The sequence below is a fragment of the Sorex araneus genome, chromosome 6 (assembly GCF_027595985.1).
Source record: "Sorex araneus isolate mSorAra2 chromosome 6, mSorAra2.pri, whole genome shotgun sequence".
Classification (NCBI taxonomy): domain Eukaryota; kingdom Metazoa; phylum Chordata; class Mammalia; order Eulipotyphla; family Soricidae; genus Sorex; species Sorex araneus.
Window position 1 is genome coordinate 31,760,029 of NC_073307.1, and position 19,705 is coordinate 31,779,733.

General features: G+C 38.9%; 1 protein-coding gene across 3 annotated transcripts in view; it reads right to left on the reverse strand.

The window, feature by feature from the left end:
• Nucleotides 1-9,161: 9,161 nt before the first annotated feature.
• The window catches only part of SLC12A2 (solute carrier family 12 member 2), a 90,128-nt gene continuing 79,584 nt past the window's right edge, over nucleotides 9,162-19,705 (reverse strand). Inside the window, exons 21-27 of one of the 3 annotated variants that reach the window (XM_055142046.1) lie at nucleotides 19,203-19,250; nucleotides 17,793-17,915; nucleotides 16,120-16,231; nucleotides 14,664-14,750; nucleotides 13,596-13,731; nucleotides 13,215-13,282; nucleotides 9,162-11,825 (exon numbers count right to left, since the gene is read on the reverse strand). In XM_055142046.1, coding sequence (XP_054998021.1) covers nucleotides 11,690-11,825; nucleotides 13,215-13,282; nucleotides 13,596-13,731; nucleotides 14,664-14,750; nucleotides 16,120-16,231; nucleotides 17,793-17,915; nucleotides 19,203-19,250 — 710 coding nt within the window. In that variant the 3' untranslated portion in view covers nucleotides 9,162-11,689. Of the gene's footprint in view, nucleotides 11,826-13,214; nucleotides 13,283-13,595; nucleotides 13,732-14,663; nucleotides 14,751-16,119; nucleotides 16,232-17,790; nucleotides 17,916-18,737; nucleotides 18,804-19,202; nucleotides 19,251-19,705 lie in introns of those variants that run through there. The other 2 variants (XM_012933049.2, XM_055142048.1) reach the window with 2 other exon arrangements.

The following is a 19,705-nucleotide window of genomic DNA, read 5'->3' on the forward strand; positions in this document are numbered from 1 at the left end:
AGAGGGCTAAAGGATGAAGAGTTGGCCTCAGCTTGAATCGCCTTTGCTTGAAGAGCAACAAAGAAACTGTGCAGGGGCTGGTAGAAGACACAGGGGTTAGCGTGCTCGCCTGGCATCCTGGCAAGCCTAGGTCAGATGCCTGGCATTAGTTATGATCCCCTGAGCACTGCCAGGAGTCATTCCTGAGCACAGAGCCAGGAATAGCCCTGAGCAGCACTGGGTGTGCCTCCCCCTCTCTGTCCACCCTCCCCCTGACATAATCACCAAGTAAACAGAGCAAAGGAGAGAAGGGCACATGGGCCAGTACCTTGGTGCCCAGAGCTGGGATGATTCTCAGGGGATCAAGGATGCACCCACCACATTTAAGGGAGAGGGAGAGTCAACAGCAACCATGGCATGGTGCCTACCCTGCACTGGCACCCAAGGGACCTCCAAGGAAGTGCCGCCACAGCTTAAGTGTTGGAGAAAGGGAGAGATTTGAGGGGCTTAGGGGAGAAAAATAAAAACATCTGTCAGATGGGGTGCTGGTTTGTGTGAGGTGGTGAGTGGAAGATGGAGTGGCCCAGAACACCCAGGCCGAGTGTCATCTTCCTTTTAATCCAGGAGTGATGTGAGAAGGGAGATCTTGCCCCACAGAAAACCTATTGCCATAATTTAACTCATCCCCATCTCACACCCCCCCCCCCCCGCCACCGCTAGAATGGGTAATATTGTCCCCATTATCGATCTGAGGAAGTACACTCCAAGGGGTGGGACCACAGTGAGCAAGAGTCAGGATTTTGATTTGGGGGTGGGGGCACATCCCAAATGGTGCTCAGAAGGTTCAGGGTCCCCTCCCAGGAATTCTCCCTGGGGGTTCAGTGTGAGGGAGATCCTTAGGATAGCAGTGCTATGTGGGCCCTGTAGTGTGGGGGTTCACCAGAGCTGCACCCAGAGACACGCAAGGGACCATGTGTTGCCAGGACCGGAGTTGGTCATATGCAAGGCCAGCGCCTGAGCTCCTGTACACACACTCTCTCTGTCCTACATTCAGCTTCTCTGCAGCAGCATCGTCTCTTGGAGTCAGCACAAAAGAATATCCCTTTCACTGAGCTATACTGGCGGCTTTCTTCTTTGTCACTTTTTTTGAAGTTTAAGAGATAGCGCTTGTTTATCAGTGAATCCAGTACAAGAAGTTCATCCAACAGAACATGTCAGCGCTCCGTGTAACCTGAGCTCAGTGCACAGCCTTCTGCCAAAGAGCTAATTTTGTGCCCTGGTTTCAGAAATGGTAAAGTCACTTTGATGTTTTGCACGAGTTAAGCCTGTTGCAGATCCGAGCGTGACTTGTCCTTCATCTTAAAGACTCTCTCTGAATCTCCAGAGGGGACTCTCTTACGGTGCTTTTCGGGAGTGGGAATTAAAGCATGTTCCTTGTAATTTAGGTCATTCCTAAGAAGGAGGAGGATGAAGCCATAAATCCTTCTCTCTGTTTCTTTCAGAAAATGAATGGGAGTGCTCAAAAGGGTGTCTCTTATAGGACACAGAAAAAATCCAATCAAGAAATTAGGGGCTGGAACAATAGAACAGCAGGTAGGGTGTTTGCCTCGCATGTGGCCAACTTGGGTTAGATTCCCAGGATCCCATATGGTCCCCAAGCACCACCAGGAGCAATTCCTGAGTGCAAAGCCAGGAGTAAGTTCTGAGCATTACCGGGTATATAACCTCCACCGCCCCCCCCACCACACATCCCCCAATAAAATAAAAGGAATGTATTTGGTATAAAATGTCTAAAATTATAAAATCATTGCTAACAGTTTTTAATGTGTAAGCATTGGCTCTTAGAAAATTACTTTTTAAGAGAAAAATTGGCACAAGCATTAGAAGACCTAAGTAAATCACAATCATGGAATGAAGTAATATTAGTACCTCCTCCAAAGACTCTAGTCTCTATGAGCTCACTGAAAAAATATTTCAGATTCCATAACTAACTGTTCTGTTGGGTTCCAGATCCCCTGATACCTGATTACACACACACACACACACACACACACACACACACACACACATACACACACACTTTTTCTGCAAATGGGGGTATTGGGAGAATTTAGAATGTAGAACCAGTCTCACTTCTGCTAGAAAAGTCACTATCTTAAGCACCTTAAGATGCTAGTCAAAAAGCTGATAAATCCATGTACCCAGGAGCTTCTGGAAATCTGATGGAAAATCCTCAGATCAGGTTTTGTCAAGGAAAGTGGGGCTGGAACAATTGTACCGTGAGTAGGGAGTTTCCTTTGTACGAAGCCAACTCGGCGTTGATCCCCAGCTTTCTAAGTCCTGTCATGAGTGATCACTGAGCAGTCAGAAGTCCTGTGCACCACTAGGTTAAAATAAGACTTCTTTTGTCTGAAGGAAAATAAGAGACGGGGAGTTGAAACTGCTGTTTCTGTTAGCCTTAGATCCCTCTGACATTAGACGTACAGGTATTTACAACTGTATAGACTATCTGAATAACTTGCAATCTCAAACCAGCCATTTCAAGCTGGAACATAATTTCAGTGATGCAAGAAAAAAAATTACTATTAGATTTATTGAAAAGTAAATTGTGGGGTTTGTGGGGTGGAGGGTGACGTGATTTGTAAATACAATGCAAACTTCCTCAGTGGACTTTGGGCTTAACTTTCTATTTCAAATGCAACTTCCTGGGAGTTCTAAGTACCATTGTGACGCACTGACCTAGGAGGCTGCTTATCACATCTCTGCAGCCAGCCAGCACTGAGGGCTAGAGAATGGCTGTCTTTGCGAGCAGGAAGAAAATTACAAGAGCAGAGTTCAGATGGGAACTGTTCGTCGGCACTGCCCAGTGGCCATGAGGCACAGTCAGATCAAGTAGCAGCTGGCCAGGTTGAGAGTAACGATGGAGAAATCTTTCACCTAGGAAAGACTGAGGTTTCTCCACTCCTCTAAGTCACCTGGAAGCCACTGGGTCTAAGGCAACAGTTAGCATGTAACAGAAGTAACCCAGCCCTCCAAAAGGGGGACCAGGCATGTGGCCATGCAAGACATATCTAACATGACTGAGGCAGCAGACCTCATGCCTCTTCTCCAAATGGCTGTGGAATCAGTGAGGCTGGGGGCTAGGGAAACAGGCTGGAACACAGGCTTTGCGTGCGGGAAGCTAGGGCTCAATACCCAACACCACATGGTCCCCTGAGAACTGAGTCAGAAATAATGTCCCTCACCCCACCAACAGCCATTGTGACCAAAACCAACAGTAACAACAAGTGACTGGTTTTTTTTTTTCTACAATGATAAGTTGGATGCAATCTAGCTGAATAGTTAATAGCATAGGGTTCAATTATATTCCCTGGATCCTGGCTTTGCACCAGTGTCCTGAATTCACCCTGTATTCCCCTCAGAGTGGCCACATAGTTGTGAGGATTAAATGAGATAAAATATATTGAGTGCCTGGCAACAGGAGGCACTCAATAAACACCAGTTAAAGTAGGGAATCGTAGGGGTGAAAGGATTGATCCGTCAGCCACTCAGTCTGCAGGGTCACACGAAGCCGTAAGACCTGAACATCCTCTACATCCTGAACACAGCCATGGTGTCAGGAGGAAGTGGATGATTCAGGCTGAATGTCGGATTTTCAGTTGAACACAGTTATAAGGTCTATTATTCTTTACAACCACCTCAGGGCGTCAGATCTTAATAATTGGTTGCTTTGGCCTTTCTAGATTTCTGCTCTTCCTTTCAGTAACACAATCCTGTCACTGTAGGGCCACTCTGCTAGAGGTCAAGTGGGTATGAGTTCCCAGTTCGCTCTGCGGCAGGTCTGAACTCACAGTTCTCAAGCCAAGTTCACATGGGTCCTCCCTGAGGAATCCTTGCCAGAGTGTTTTGGGACTTCCCACTGCCTGAGTGAACACCATTGGCACTGAGGGGAGGTTTGTCGGAGAGGCTCACACTGTGTGAAGGGTGACCCGAAGAGCAAAGCCAGAGCAGAGCCAAAGAAAGGGAGAGCCAGGGAGTAACGGCTGTCTTCCTGTCTGCTTGCATTGGTTCCATTCCTACCACTAAGACCTAACTATAAAAGAAAAACTGAAAAATGTGGAGGGAGGTGATTTCTCAGCAGGGAAAGGAGATTGCAAGTGTAAGGTTCCTGTGAAAGAAACTCTATAGAGGAGGCATGAGAAGGGAAACCGTAAAGGTGGGGCACTACCAAGCAGCATCTGTGAAGGGGGAAGACTCAGAACAATTGTCAGGCAGGAATCAAGTACGTCTGAACAAAATCCTGTAGGTGATTCCAACGCACACTACAGCCTGATAACTACTGTCCTTGTCATGTTTCAATACAAAACACACCTGTGCTTCCTCACCTATTTTTCTGGAAAAAGTCAAAACCTGTGTGAAACGTGTGTCGACAAAGCAACTTGCAGGTGCATAAATAGTAAACAGAGGATTTCTCATGATGTTGAAATAACCACAGAGAAACCAACTCCAGGAACAATGCTATATCTGAGATTAGTGCCATTTCTGGGAGTAGGAAAAGTAGCCACAACATTTTGCCCCAAACATTTCAAACTCTTTAAAAAAGTGGGCTGATGTTCATTCTTCACAACTCATCATTTCCCTGAAGGAAATCCGATGGGAGACTTCTAAGCATAAACCAGTAAACCTTTTAAAGTCCATGAATCTACCTACCCCAAAAGGCTAGATTCCAAGGCCCACAGTGCTAAGTCCCACCAAGGCTTCCCTTGACACCCATCTCCCCTCCCCACTGTCAGCTCCACAATTCCCAAACTTCCCTTGTTTACTTTAAATTTGTTAAATAGAAACATTAAGTATTCCAAGGAGAATTTTTATGGCTTAGAATTTTAGATGCATGTTGTGCATCTACAACTTAATCATGACCTACTAGTCACTTTTTAAATTTGTTCATTTGAAAATGGTCACTACTAAGGGGCCAGAGCAATAGTACAGTGGGCAGCAAGTGGGCAGCCCTGGTTTGAACCCCACTACCACATATCCTGGGTCCTGCCAAAAATGACCAAATAAAATAAAAATTGTTGCTAACTCCCTTCAAGGACAGTTTACTTGGAGTTTCATTCTACTAAGAATGTACAAAAGCAAGTATAAATCTTGCTTTATAGAAAGTTATGTGCCTGTTTAAAATGTCTAGCATTTTCATTTTCAAAAATAAGAATTTATATAAATTTCTGAGAACTTATATAAATTAACATTTTTATTAAAACTATTTATTGGTATAAAATGTTTCTGGCATTTCTATTATTGGACATATCAGAACTGACAAAATTACCCTGAGGTTAGCCACTATGTCATGGTTAAGTCTTACAGTAATTTGTCTTTGCAAGAAACAGTTAATTATGAAGAATGGAAGTCTGTTTCCCCTGAATTTTTAAATTTCTTAGAAAGATGGAGTAGCTTTTTTTTTTTTGAAAAGAATCAGATTTTTATTTTATTGATTTTTCTCTATTTTTTTAATAATTTATTTTTAAATTAGTGAGTCACAGTGAGGGTACAGATTCACATTTTCGTGCTTTTTTCCCCTCATGCAATGAGAGCCCATCCCTCCACCAGTGTCCATTCTCCACCACTTATGAACCCAGTATCTCTCCCACCCCCCTATCCCATCCCACCCCCACTCCGCCTCTGTGGCAGAGCATTCCAATTTGTGTTCTCTCTCCTCTCTCTCTCTCTCTCTCTTCTCTCTCTCTCTCTCTCTCTCTCTCTCTCTCTCTCTCTCTCCCTCTCTCCCTCTCTCCCTCTCTCTCTCTCTCTCTCTCTCTCTCTCTCTCTCTCTCTCTCTCTCTCTCTCTCTCTCTCTCTCTCTCTCCCCCCCTTTTGGATGTTGTGGTTTGCAATATGGGTATTGAGTGGCCATCATGTTTAGTCTCTAGTCTACTTTCAGCGTGCATCCTCCCCGCTCAGGATTTCCAATCACATTTTACTTGGTGTTCCCTTCTCTATCTGGGATGACTTTCCCCCAGCGAGTGAGGCTAGCTTCCAAGCCATGGAGACAACCTCCTGGTATTATATACTACTATTCTTGGGTATTAGTCTCCTACTCTGCCATTTTATATTCCACAGATGAGTGCAATCTTTCTCTATCTGTCCCTCTCTTTCTGGCTCATTTCACTTAGCATGATACTTTCCATGTTGATCCACTTATATGCAAAGCTCATGACTTCATTTTTTCTAACAGCTGCATAGTATAAGATGGAGTAACTTTTGAATGTTACAAATGGATTGAGGCATTAATATGTATGAACTTCTACTTCCCCAAAGCCAAGTACTGATGCTCTAGTAAACAGTATATGCAGTACATAAAAATTGTATGAGATCTTTATAAACCATTTTAACCCAGATGCCTCATTCAAATAAATATGCTCTTAAGTTAAACTAGGGGGAAAAAAATCTCTTGGAAAGAAGTTAGAGCAACTGTTACTAGCTCTATGGTAAATGAACTTTTCCAGGACAAAGAACAAGAATTCCCTACCTACAGACTTGTCAATTTAACAGAACACAACTGAAGTTCTGACAAGTGTAACTGTAGAGTAACATAGCCTCAGGTAGTTTAGGTTTATTGGGTTACTCCCACCACAGTGCTCCCATCCCTGTGTTTATTTGTAGTTTTCTTAATGTTCTGTTTATAATGACTTGTATATATTGTTTTTCTCTTCTCCTTGAGTCCTTTGCATAGTTTATTCAAAGCTATGTCCTTTTTGTATAGACACAAGTAGACAATATTATGCTTTTGTAACTTGGGATATAATTGGCCTCGAATATTATTCCCTCCCAGGCATCTGCTTTCTCCACTTAAGCCTCAGTTGCCCTCAGTTCCTAGCACCCCAAAAGCAGGGTCCCAACGAGGGACAGGATGAATCCAGGGCAAGCGTTGAGTTATGTGCTACCCTGGCATCAAAATGGGCCTGGCCAAAGTGCCTAATTCTTAACTATCAGTTAAGAGCTTGATCATAGACAAATGCTGTCATGATCCAAAAGTAATGACGAGACTAGGATCCTGCTAGGGAAAGGAAAGACTGATCTGGCCTGAGCACTGTAGTCTGAGATCAAGATGGCCTCAGGAGAACAATTCTATAAGCTTTAGTGCATTTCTTATTGTGTCCATACAAAATGATTAATATTATGAATGCTTATATGTTTGCTGGACAAGGAGAAGAGAAACACACTCATAGGACTCCGCCCTTGGGTGGATCCTCCTGCTGAAAGAGAATCAGTCCTAGGAGAAGCAGCCCCTGAGGGAAAGGAACTTTACTCCTATTAATTGTGACCATACCTATGTGTACGCCCCAAACCCCCTCATGCTGCGGGGATTTAACTAGGCTGCAAGAGTGGGTTGGGGGGCCAGATCCACAGATCCAGAGAGAGATCCAGAGCTGGGAGAGAAGCAGAGAGAGAGAGAGAATGAAATAAACTGATAGAGCAACCAGTTTGGCCTTCTTTCTTCCGTTGCCTGCCCTTGACCGGCAGCACACACAGTGGTTCCAGAGCACCGAACGTGGGCGGTGAGACAGAGCCGCTTGGAGAGCCCGCGAGTGCACACGCCCCTCGGCGTGCTTTAGTTTTTTACATGTGACATCAGGGTCCTCCTCTGACTTTGCACTTTTTATAGGTCCACTTAAAAAGTAAGCTTTGACTGGGGAGATAATACAGGGATTAAGGAACATGCCTTACATGTAACTGATTCAATCACTGGCACTGCATGAGGCCCCAAGGCACTCCCCTGCCCACCACACACACAAGTTACCTTACATTTGTAGCTGTGGGATGACTATCTGGATAATCTGATATACTAGAAGAGTGTTACAATGGGTATGTGTTGACAAGATTCCACAAATTTGCAGAATGAGTTCTGACCATGAGAGAGAAGTTGCAAGTAAGGATGCACAGGCTATCAAGTGGTTATCTTTGGGGCCACGCCTTACAGTGCCTGAGGAAACGTGGTGCCTGGGACCAAATCCAGATTTCTTGCATGTAATGCAGGTCCTCAGCCTTTTAAGCTATCACTGGCCCCTAAAGATAAGCTATAAGACCTTTAGCCTAACTGAAATGCTGGTCATCAAAGAAGCAAGTCTGACTGCTGCCTCCAATTCCTATGAAAAGCGATAAATTATCAAGCCACCAACATTATTTTGCACAGCTATTACCTGAAGGAATAAGATTTGAGTATATTATATATTTGAGTATTAGCTCTCAAAGAGGCTTACATTATAAACTCTCATCTATTTTCTCTCACTGCTATGTCTATCCTATTGATAAATACACAGTACTGCAAATGATGTCTGTTCTCTATAGTTTCTTTTCAATGACTTTGTGGACACCTATTTCAGATCCATTACGGCAGCTCATAGCCAAACTGCATTTCTCACTCTAACTGGCATTGCCTGAATATAGATGGTAGTTCAGAAACGAGTAATTCCTTCCTGCCCAGTTATGGATTAGGAGGCAGTGAATACTTGATTCACCCACCTACGAGATGCTGAGATTTCTTCGTCAAGAATGAATGTCAAAACTGAATGAACAGTTTGATGCTCTTTCTGTTCCAAGAGTGAGCAGACACCATTCGGCTACACTAGCATGCAACAGGGTCGAAAGGAGACATTACTGGCACCCACTCGAGCAAATCGATGAGTAAGTATCACGTGAAGTGATACAAATGAATACTTAATAAAAATAACTCTGAAGAAAAGACATGGGCTCGATATCCACACCCTTTGTTGATTTACCATGACCTTGTGAAATTTTTCATGTCACTAGAAATCCTTATCAAGAAACAGATAAATACCTATTATAATATTCAACTGAGAACGGATAAAAAGCAATTTTTAAAACTGTAAATCAACTCCCACAAAACCAAAACTCTAAGGAAGAATCAAATTCTATTCAGAGACTATCAATTCATTTTAGTGGTCTAGTCTTCTCACTCATGTACATGTGATTTGATAAAATGAAAAAACAGGGCCAGAGAAAGTCATTACTCCAAAGAACAGGGGTGATGAATATTATTCAACATTCCTCAAGATAAAGTAAACTCAGAATATATAATTTAGCATAAGACATTAAAATCAGCATCGATGAAAAAAGTTAAGTCACAAAACTGACACAGATTTATAAGACAGAAAAAATATTAGTAGAGTTTTAAAGAATCTACTTCCTTTATTGCAGTAACCTCTGTACAAAGCAGCAACTGCAATACTCAACATTAAAACATTAGAAAAGCATTTCTGTGACAATTATAGTACAGTATTATCAAAATATTACATTTTCACACTTAGTAGATAAACATCCACCGGAGTTCAAATCTTTAAATTATTTCCATAGTCTTTAAAAATATGTAACGTCAGAAAGCATATAAAAAGATGTAAAAGGAAGCCTAAAATACAAATGAAAAATGTAACAAATAAATATGATTTAACTGTTAATAATTGGTTTTACACCATCATTCTTTCTAAACCCACTCACTTTTTACCTATAGAAATAATGAACTATCAAACACCATTGCATAATTATTTATTTCCAATTCATCACCAATGATTAGAACTAAAAACGATTTGGCATTGAAATGATCAGATTTAGCATAAATAAGAGTAGAACAGCTTCAATGCTAGCTAGTACTTCTAAGAATTTTTGAAACTTATTAGAGCACTACAACAAAACTGAAAATTTTGACCTGGTATCTAGTGTTAAGTGAAAGTAAATGCATTTTTTAAAAAGTGAAAAGCTTCATACATTATTTCACAGACAGTTTTACCCTCCCCCCATTATGCATATTTAGGTATAGTTTATTTACTTTATACACATATGTATTATGCATGACATTTGGTTCCTGCAATACAGATCACAATGTTTTCCTGAATGGGAAAAACGTAAAATAAAAAATTAGTGTACCTGTGCACATTTCAAGATAGCAGCACTCAGTTCATGCCTTATTATCCATTTAAAGAGCTCGAACGTTGTTTATACTAAACAATATGAAACTTCTACTGTCCTTACCACCAAAACTACAAAACCTGGAGCAATGATGTGAGCTAAAATGTGTATGTGTGGGGGCAGAATTGGAAAAGAAATTATTAATTTTTTTTAAATTCAAAATGATCAGATCTCCATTTTTATATTAACTTCATACTCATGCAGGAAAAAAATACGCACTATTGACGAAAGCAGTACTTGTTTAGCTTTTAATCAGGTTTCATGAAAACCTGCACAAATTCTTTGCCACTCACACATACCAATGAATCCACTAGACAGCACTGTAGAGGAAAGTCTCCATTTAACTGAGTGGAAACTATGTGAAGTTACATGCCTTCCCCTTAGGAAATGTTTGTCAAATTTTAAATTTGTGTTTACAAGAGAATTTTAATCTAATCAATCTTGATCACTTCCAAATGCAAAAAAAAAAACCCCAAAAAACCAACTTAAAAATCATTTACACATCTGTATATGCATATACATCCACATATACAGCTGCATAGACATATATCCCTTGAAATGTTTTTAGGAAATCCTTCCTTGAATAAAAAATGAAAAACTTCACATAATAATCCTAAAGCTTCTAGTTAACAGTGCACGTGCACTATCAAAATTGTCCAAAATTGTCAAATAGACATTTCCAAAGCACAAACTGGCAGTTTTTCTTAACAAAAAAGTTTCAAAGTATGAAGAATGAATTACATTTGATTATTTAGAATAATGTGTTCAATCCTGAGTATACCTGACAAATTGAGTGAAGCCTAAAAATGTTTCATTAAGAAACCAGTGGTCCATTTAACCATTTGATGAAACATTAAATATTTAACTATTTATAAAGGATATACATATAGTATATGTGAAATTCCATATAGTGTATATTGAAACAGTATATTAAATAGCATTGCTGTCAAATTTTCCTCCAGAAATATCTTTTAGCATTTCTTGAAGGGATTTTTAAAGACAGATCTCTCCTAATTGAAAAAAAAAAAAATCTTGGAATTTGTTTACAAGTCAATAGTAGAAGTTAAAACAGCCAATCCGAAGTTAAAAAAATAAAGGGGGTATTGGCTCTTTTCCCCTTAAATCTACATACTTACCACAAACCTACCCTTGGAGTCATTTTTTGTTCAATTTTTTTTTCTTTTTTCATTTTCACTGACCTGCCCTAATTCTTACCTTTAATATATAACATACTTTTATAAAAGTAATAAAAAAAATACAGTATTCAACACTAATTGGTCAATGGAAGAAGAAACGCGGTGTCCATTTAAGATGGAAGAGACTAGAAATAAAAATGGCTTAAGTCAAAATTTGACATTCTGAAAATTTATAAAAGAGGATATATGAATGAAATTTGGTTAATTTCAGAAGGCACCTCAAGGCTAAAGGCTTTTTGTACTCCTTTCAATAACACACTTTTATTGCTTTTCAAGTAGCAAAGAAAATCTTTACTCTCGTGAGCTTGTGTTCAAAGCCAAGGAATCCAGTACGACTGAGATATGGAATTGACTAAACTGAAGTTGCCACACCCAAGTCGATGGAGCAACTCCCAGTGTGCTTTCAAATGAATAAAATAGTGAAGGAAAAAAGTCACAGTTCGCCATTGTGATGTTAATGTGTCATCGAAGAGTCAGTTACTTCACCACGAGGCACTGAAGTACCATCCAGAGGGCTATCCACTGCGTAACATTTACGAATAGAAGGTAAGGACACTCTGATGGTTCCCTCGGACTAGGAGAATCGGTGGGAGGTCTTTAGACAGAACTTCTAGCCATGCCATATAGAGTGCACTCGATACAGCACCTTTTCGTGCAACGGGGAGACTCCTGGTATGAGAACAAGGAAAGAAATGGAAAAGAATAATATGTAATATCCGTTATAAATTAAGTCACAACAATCACTAAAAATTATTGTAATTACAGAATATTTGAGTGTGATAAATTCTGTGATATATTCTAGCATCTCCCGTGTCTTAAGATAAATAATATATTAATCTTTTCTATACTTAACTCCAAATTTCCTCTTCAGTTAAGGATACAATTTAGGAGAGGAATATTAGAAAGTAGGAACTATACATGGATAACTGAGATTCAAACAGTTGACTCCACATATGAAGTTCCATCTTTCTTTGTTGGGACAGGGTCTACACTCATCTGTGCTCGAAGATCACTCCTGCTGGGGCTTGAACCCCAGTAACCTATGCAAAGCAAGCACCTAACCTGCACAGTGGTGGTGAGCTCAGTAGAATGCACTTCTGTTTCTCTCTTCTAGTCCAGATCATCTAGGGCACTGCTCAAAACTTTCTGCTTCATTAAAGTTTTGTTGTTGTTCATCAAAACTGCTCAGTATTCTTTGATTATTAATTTCATCATCTGGCTCATTTTCAATGCCCCAGCAGTCCTTAACTACTTACAGGTCACTTCTAGGAAAGTGAAAGTTGGATGCAACTAGTAATATTTGCCTAACCTGATTTATTGGAGGACAGTGTGAGGAGTGGGCATTAGTATCTGTATTAAATGCAAAAGCAAGATATTGATAGGAAATTTGTGTGTTGAAATTTGGATACTCACACAGAAACACTCATAAATTTAATCTCGAAATAAATATTTGGTGGGGCCAGAGTGACAGTGCCACAGGTAGGCCGCTTGCCTTGCAGGTGGCTGACCTGGATCCTTGACATCCCATATAGGCACCTCAATGCAGCGGGGTATAGTCCAAAAACAAATTTTAACCTGGGTCATTACATACTAAATATTTATGCTAAGCTGTCTCCAAATCTATGGACTTTAAGGTAGAGAGAAGGATATTTCTAAGAATAAAATTATGAGAAAGTAACTGTCTCAAGTTTATATTTAGGCCTAAATTTTGTGGATCTTCTGTTTTCTTTTCTTTTTTTTTTTTTTTTTTTGCTTTTTGGGTCACACCCAGCAATGCACAGGGGTCACTCCTGGCTCATGCACTCAGGAATCACCCCTGGCGGTGCTCAGGGGACCATATGGGATGCTGGGATTTGAACCCGGGTCGGCCGCGTGCAAGGCAAACGCTCTACCCGCTGTGCTATTGCTCCAGCCCCAGGATCTTCTGTTTTCCTTTCCTCCTTTTCAAGAACCACTGTCGTTAAGGGTATTATATAGTTATATTTGATATACAGAATTGAAAGTAAGTACATCATAACAAAGTACTTTATCATAGAATGAACCTTTCTTAATACTTACATGACTATGATATTAGCTGTGTTAGAATGTTCCTTTAATAATTCATTTAGCCTGATCTGCCGGTATGTCTGAAATGTGAAAGGACATTATTGTTAAACTAACTGAAATTCAGCACAGTTCATAAAACTAAGTTAAGGGGGCCAGAGAAAGAGAGAGTACAGGGGAAAAGATGCTTATCATGATGCTAATTTGGTGTTGATGACACCACCTGGTGTGGCCCCACTGGCCCCTCCCACAAATGAAAAATAAGACTAAAAGTATCTATTCTGTTCAAAAAACAACTTAACATGCCTAATTCCTTATATCAAATGGCAATTTTTGATAATTATGTCTTAAGTAATATCGTAAGTGTGAAAAATCACTTCAAAGATTAAAAAATACCTTGGTCTTATAAAGTTCAAGCTCATTGTCTGTTATTCTCCATGGCTCATCCTCTTTCATTTTATCTGCAATGTCTTGTTCTTTATCATCTTCATGAAGTCTATATGGCTCAATCAATTCATCAAAAGCTATAATACTACATATAAAGAATACTGATAATTAATCTTATTGTAGAGTACTTCACAGCAAGATTTAAAACACTTTCAATTATAACTTGGCAAGTAATTGTGAGTCACTCGGCAACTTATTTAGAACCAAATTCATGACTGCAAATTTAATTCCTAAGTCTATCCCTGCTCCTATGGCCAATGCCCTTTCACCTATACATACTTATCACAACCAAAATGTGTTATTCCATTCCTCAAGACTTTCAAGGTTTTTCCCAGTTAAGTATTACTAACCATTTTCTGTAATATCAATTTTCAAAATAAAGATCTCTCCCTGATTATAACCTTGAAGTATATACTATTTTAAAATTATTTGTGTCAACATCTTTATCTGAGAATATTTTCAATTGTTTGATATAATCAATATAACAAAAATTCTAGATACCACTTGCACGTAGAATTTTCTAAAAATCTATTTTTCTTTCTCAGTTAAGATTTCTGAACACAATTATTATAGGCAAATTCTTAGATTCCCCTAGCGTAGATATTAAAACAACAGCTTAAATAGTAGATATGCTTGTTGAGTATGAACTAAATGTAACTAAGCATGAACAATGATAATTGAATAAATCATGAAATTTCTTTGGCACTGAATTTCAGAAATCACAGACAGTAATTGAAAGGTTTTCTGAAAACTGAGCACTTTAGACTTAGATAGCATGCCTACAGCAGATATTAGACTATCTGGATAAAACAGCAGGAAAAATAACCCGAGTAATTTGGTTTAAATCAAATAATCTGTATCTAGTTTGTCTTATTCATCCTTAAAAATATTCAAACTTTGACTGGGGAGATACCCAGGTTTAATCCCTGGCACCCTAATACAGCCAAGTATAGCCAAAACCTACCTCCACTGAAAACAAATTTCAAAATGTATACAAAGTAATTCCCAATAACTTACTTTTCTTTTTTTGGCTTAGTATTAATATCTCCTAGGACCATAATATCAGAGAAGTCTATCCGGAACTTGCTAAGTAAAGTAGCCATCCTAAAAACAAAAATGAACATCATCAAGATATATGGTTTTGGTTTTTCTACATAGGTCTGGATCCATATATCTGAAAAGCAAGATTTATCAGTAAAGGCAATCCTACTGTATATTAATAAAGTAAAATTCCCTGTGTATATTAATAAAGAATGGCAATTTTCATTCAAATGAAATTTCTGTGGCAATTTTTGTTAAGTCATTCTTAGTCAAATTATATTGTACTGATGTTAATGGATTTAAGTAAAAACTAGTGCACAGTTATTTTTTCATTATTTTTCTTGGAGAATGCATCTATCTAAAAGCCTGTATTAGGATTTGGGGCCAAATTGACAGTATTAACTGATAAGGAGATTCATTTCATAGCAGTTGGCAGGGAGATGACGGAAGGTTTTTTGAGGATAAAACTGCATAATTCCCTAGTTGAAATGAATAAACACTGAGTTGAATTCTAGTATAAATCTACTAAGTGGCTAACTTGTATTTACAGGGCTCAAATATTGAGTATATAAGAGCCTCTTGAAAGAAATGTATCAACAACATTGCTGAGCTTTATTTAAAGATTTTTTGGGGGGTCACAGATAGTGCCTGTCTTGCACATGACTGACCAGGGTTTGATCTTTACCCCAGCATCCCACAAAATGCCCCAAGCACAGACAAAAAGAATGGAGCATTTAAATAAGATGAGAGGCAAAGGAGAAGCTATTTTTATTAGGCAAAATATCAACACGATATCTAGGGACCCTGAGTAAACTGAAGCAAGTGGCATAAGTTGGGGGGGGGGGGGGATGATACATGATAAGGGAACAGAGGGCAGACTGTGAAGGGCCTGGTTTCAGCAATTAGCTTCTTTATGGTATATATCAGAGACGTAGTTTGAAACGTTTTGGACAGGAGCCAGGTATGTGAAAGAACATTATGCTTAGCATACGCAAGGCCCTGAGTTGTGTCTCCAGCACTCCACTCCACCTAGCACACCTTTGGATGTGGTGCCTACTCAAAAACAACACAAGGGGCTGCAGTGCTCACAAGGTCAGACAAAACACATACAGGTACTTAGTGAGAGGCACTGAAACTAGAATCCTGACAACACAGACAGACAGGAATGGAGGACTATGGCACTCTGTTATGCATTTCTGTTAAATACACACTGTCTGAGATGTTATTTTAAAAGTATTATATGTAAGTGAAACTATGCATCTACAGCTTAAAGACTAACTTAAACGGTGAATATATAAAACTAGAGCTTCCAGCTTCAATGCAGAATAAAGCAACATAATTGGCATTTTCTGGATTGCCTAATTTTGTCTCTTCAAATTTATACGATGATAAGTCTACGAGAAAAATTTGCTTCAAGTGAAAATAAACTTACGCTCTCCGGTCATGGTCTATTCTGTTAATTTTTCCACCAATGAAAACTCTGATTTTACAGTCTTTCCATTTTTTCTTGGTAGTCAGAAGATAAGGTATCAGTAAGGTCAAACCTAAATCACAAAAATATAACATTATTTACTAAATGCTAACTCTCACTAAGAATTTTACTATAGGGCCAGAATGATATGAGAGTACGGTAGGGTGCATGACTTAGATGCAGCCGACCCAAGTTTGATCCCCAGCATCCCATATGGTCCCTGAGCCCTGCCAGGAGTAAGTGCTGAGCACCGCTGGGTGTGACTCAAAAACATTTGGCAGGTCTGAAAAGGAAGGGAGGCCCAGGAAAGCCAAGCCATGTGAAGGAGGTAGCAAAAAGGAATAGTGGCCATGGGAGTGTTGGGAGATGCATAATCACATCCAGGATTATTAGGGAAATGACAAAGTTCTTCAAAGCTTACGCAAGCCCACTAGAATGGAAAACATTAAAAGGGACAAGTTGGACTGAATCCTAGAAGTGTAGTTTCCAGTCTACATCTACAGAAATATTTTTCCTAATCTGCCCACAAGAGGGCCTGAAAGCAGTGATACCCTAGCAGTGAAAGGTTTTAACTGATGCTCTGGTCGTGATTTCTCAAAGGAGATTTAAAGACAGTAAATTCTGAGCCTAAATCAACTATGTCAGAAAGTGACTGGAATGTGACAAATGAACACAGAGGAACCCACTAGCCAAATCTAAAACAATTTAACATTAACACACACACACACACACACACACACACACACACACACCCCAACAAATCTTATCCCATTTAAAAAAATCTGGGTCCACAATGACAAAGAGAAAACTATGAATAAATAAGGATGAGATGATGGGACTGAAAAATCATTTGACAACTACTAACACAACAAATAATAAACTTAGGTAAGATATTAATGGATGCTGAAGTTGGTGACAAATTGCATAAAAAGGCTGGAAATAGTACAATGGTTAGGGCACATGTGCCCAACTTGGGTTTGATTCCCAGCACCCCATGGAGCCCCTCAGTAGTATTATATCCTCGGACCCTTGCACTGAGCCATTGATACAATTAGCAGAGAATCACTGGCAGGGTCACTGGACCTCCTGAGCACTTAGTAGCTCCTCGCCCCCCGCCTCCCTGCCTCCCCAAACCCCACAAAAAAAACTTGCAAGAATAATGGTGCATCTATATAGTCTCCAAGTAACCCCCAAAATGTCTATATTTAGGAAAGGGAACTGTATAAATCTGGTGAAAACAACCCAACTCGATGGCCAAAGCTGACTTAACCCATGATGATCAGCATTTGCTACCTACTGAGGTACAGAGTGTGGAACCCAGATCCGTTCTGTGGCATTTCTGCCTAAGCATGTTAACTGAAAACTTTTAATAGTGAATTATTAAACAGCACTCCAAACTGAGTGAGATGCTACCAGATGGTCTATGACATATTTATCATAAAGAAAAAAACAGGGAAACTTCCAATTGAAGGATACTTTTGACAATTAGGTACACAACACCTAACTGAAATTAATCCTATTCTTTTAAAATTGCTGGCAAACTAGAATAGGGTCTCTGGGTACATGTCACTTCCTAGTACCATTACCAACTACAGTATTTTAAGAAATAGTTTAATAAACATTAAAAACCTTACCTCCATCATCAAAAAGCCACCAGACATCAATAGTACTCTTTCCTTGTTTTTTCTGAAATTGTGTACTAGCTTCAAGAAGCTTTTGGTCAGCTACATTTAAAGGTACACCAGGGCCTTTAGATTCTGAAGGATTAAGCAGAAAAATGAGATGTAAGGGAGGTAAATATTAATGTCAATCTTGCTTAATTCTTAAGTTTACTAATTCCTGATATGCAACTGTAATTCAAAAAGTTGCTGATGGTGTTCATCAAAACCTTTCAGATGTTTATAATTCAGTTTTAGAAGGTTACAGATAAATGTCTCTATAATACCTAAACTCATCCAAAGTATCCTGCTCTTACTAATATTCTGAATTAAGAAACTGATTAAGACTTTTGAATAGCTATTTGTGCTAAGAAAATTAAGTTTATGAACACGTTAAATTTATAATCTGGTTTCTCTATAAAGGTTAAATTTTTAAAAATAAAAAAATTATTTGTAATATAAAAAAATGTGAGGAAATGGAAGACACATAATACAATCTCACAATTATCACAGTGAAACCTGTTAGTCTAAGGAAAACTTCCTTGTATTTTCCTAATTTTTGGCCCCTCAATATTGACAGCCAATTCAAAGGACTTATAATCACATCTTTCTCTGATTCACAGAAAGATGAAGGAATTCCAGTTATCTGCTGCAGGTACACAAAGAACAATATGCCACAGGAGTTCCCATCTATCGTCCCAGGAATGAAAAAAACAAAAAAAGCACTGGCTCCGTGAGCAAGCAAATGACTACTAGGAAACTCCTATATCAACTTTAATTGCAGAGATCCATAGAAGGAAATCTGATCACTTTTGCAGAACACTGATCATTCACTTTCCATGCTGCTGTGATGTATGCAAACATGATGAATGACTGATGAAATAATATGGCTACCAAACCATACTGCTCCGTAACTCTCACCTCTATCTCCTCCTCATAAAATTCATGTACGTTGACATGACTGTGTATCTCCCAAACGCAGCAGGACTGTGAGAAATATTGTAATTTTTGAAATGAAAAATACATTAGTATCAAAATAAAGATTGTGGCTGGGTACAACTGATGGTAAAGAATGCAAGTGACACGGTAAATGAGCCTATTGTGGTGTGTCTACTTACCATCTAAACCATGCAGTTTAGGCTAAAAAAATAGACTTCCAAATATTTATAAATGCTATGAAGATTTAAAAATAATTTGTCATTAATATTATCTTTTTCCTGTCAATTTAAACTCTTTAGTTGGATGAATAATTTTTGATCTGCAGTTAAAAGGAACTGTAACATCACCTCACCATGAAAATAAAAACTAAGATAAAGAAAATAGGATTGGAATTAGAATTAACAGTATGAAAAGAGGAATAAAAATAAAATGATGAAAAATGCCTGCCTTTTTTCAACAGTGGTTGAGTTGGAGTCTTGCCATCCTCTTCCTCATCTAGATTATGTTTAAAAAACACAAAATATAAGTTAATTGCCTTTAGAGCACTGAAAATGTAAATAGTACATTTATAAACAAATCATAGTAAGAAGCAACAGTCTGAAAAATAATCAAGACTGAAGACTGATATTTTCTACACTGAGTGTTAATTTTAAAAAGCATACATTTCATACCCCTTCAAACAGGGCTAATATACACTCCTAAGTTTATTCCGGTAAAACTGACCAAAACCACTTTAGTGGATTACTTGAAATCCCTTGAAAAAAATGTTCAGCCACTGCTTACAGAGTATAAATATAACTTGAATTTGATGCTGCATGTGATGAACTTTAAACATGCACTGCATCACTTATGAATAACTAAAAAGTAATTTTAGACATTTGGCTAATTGTTGGTAGCACTGTCCTCCTGCTGTTCATCATTTGCTCGAGCAGGCACCAGTAACATCTCCA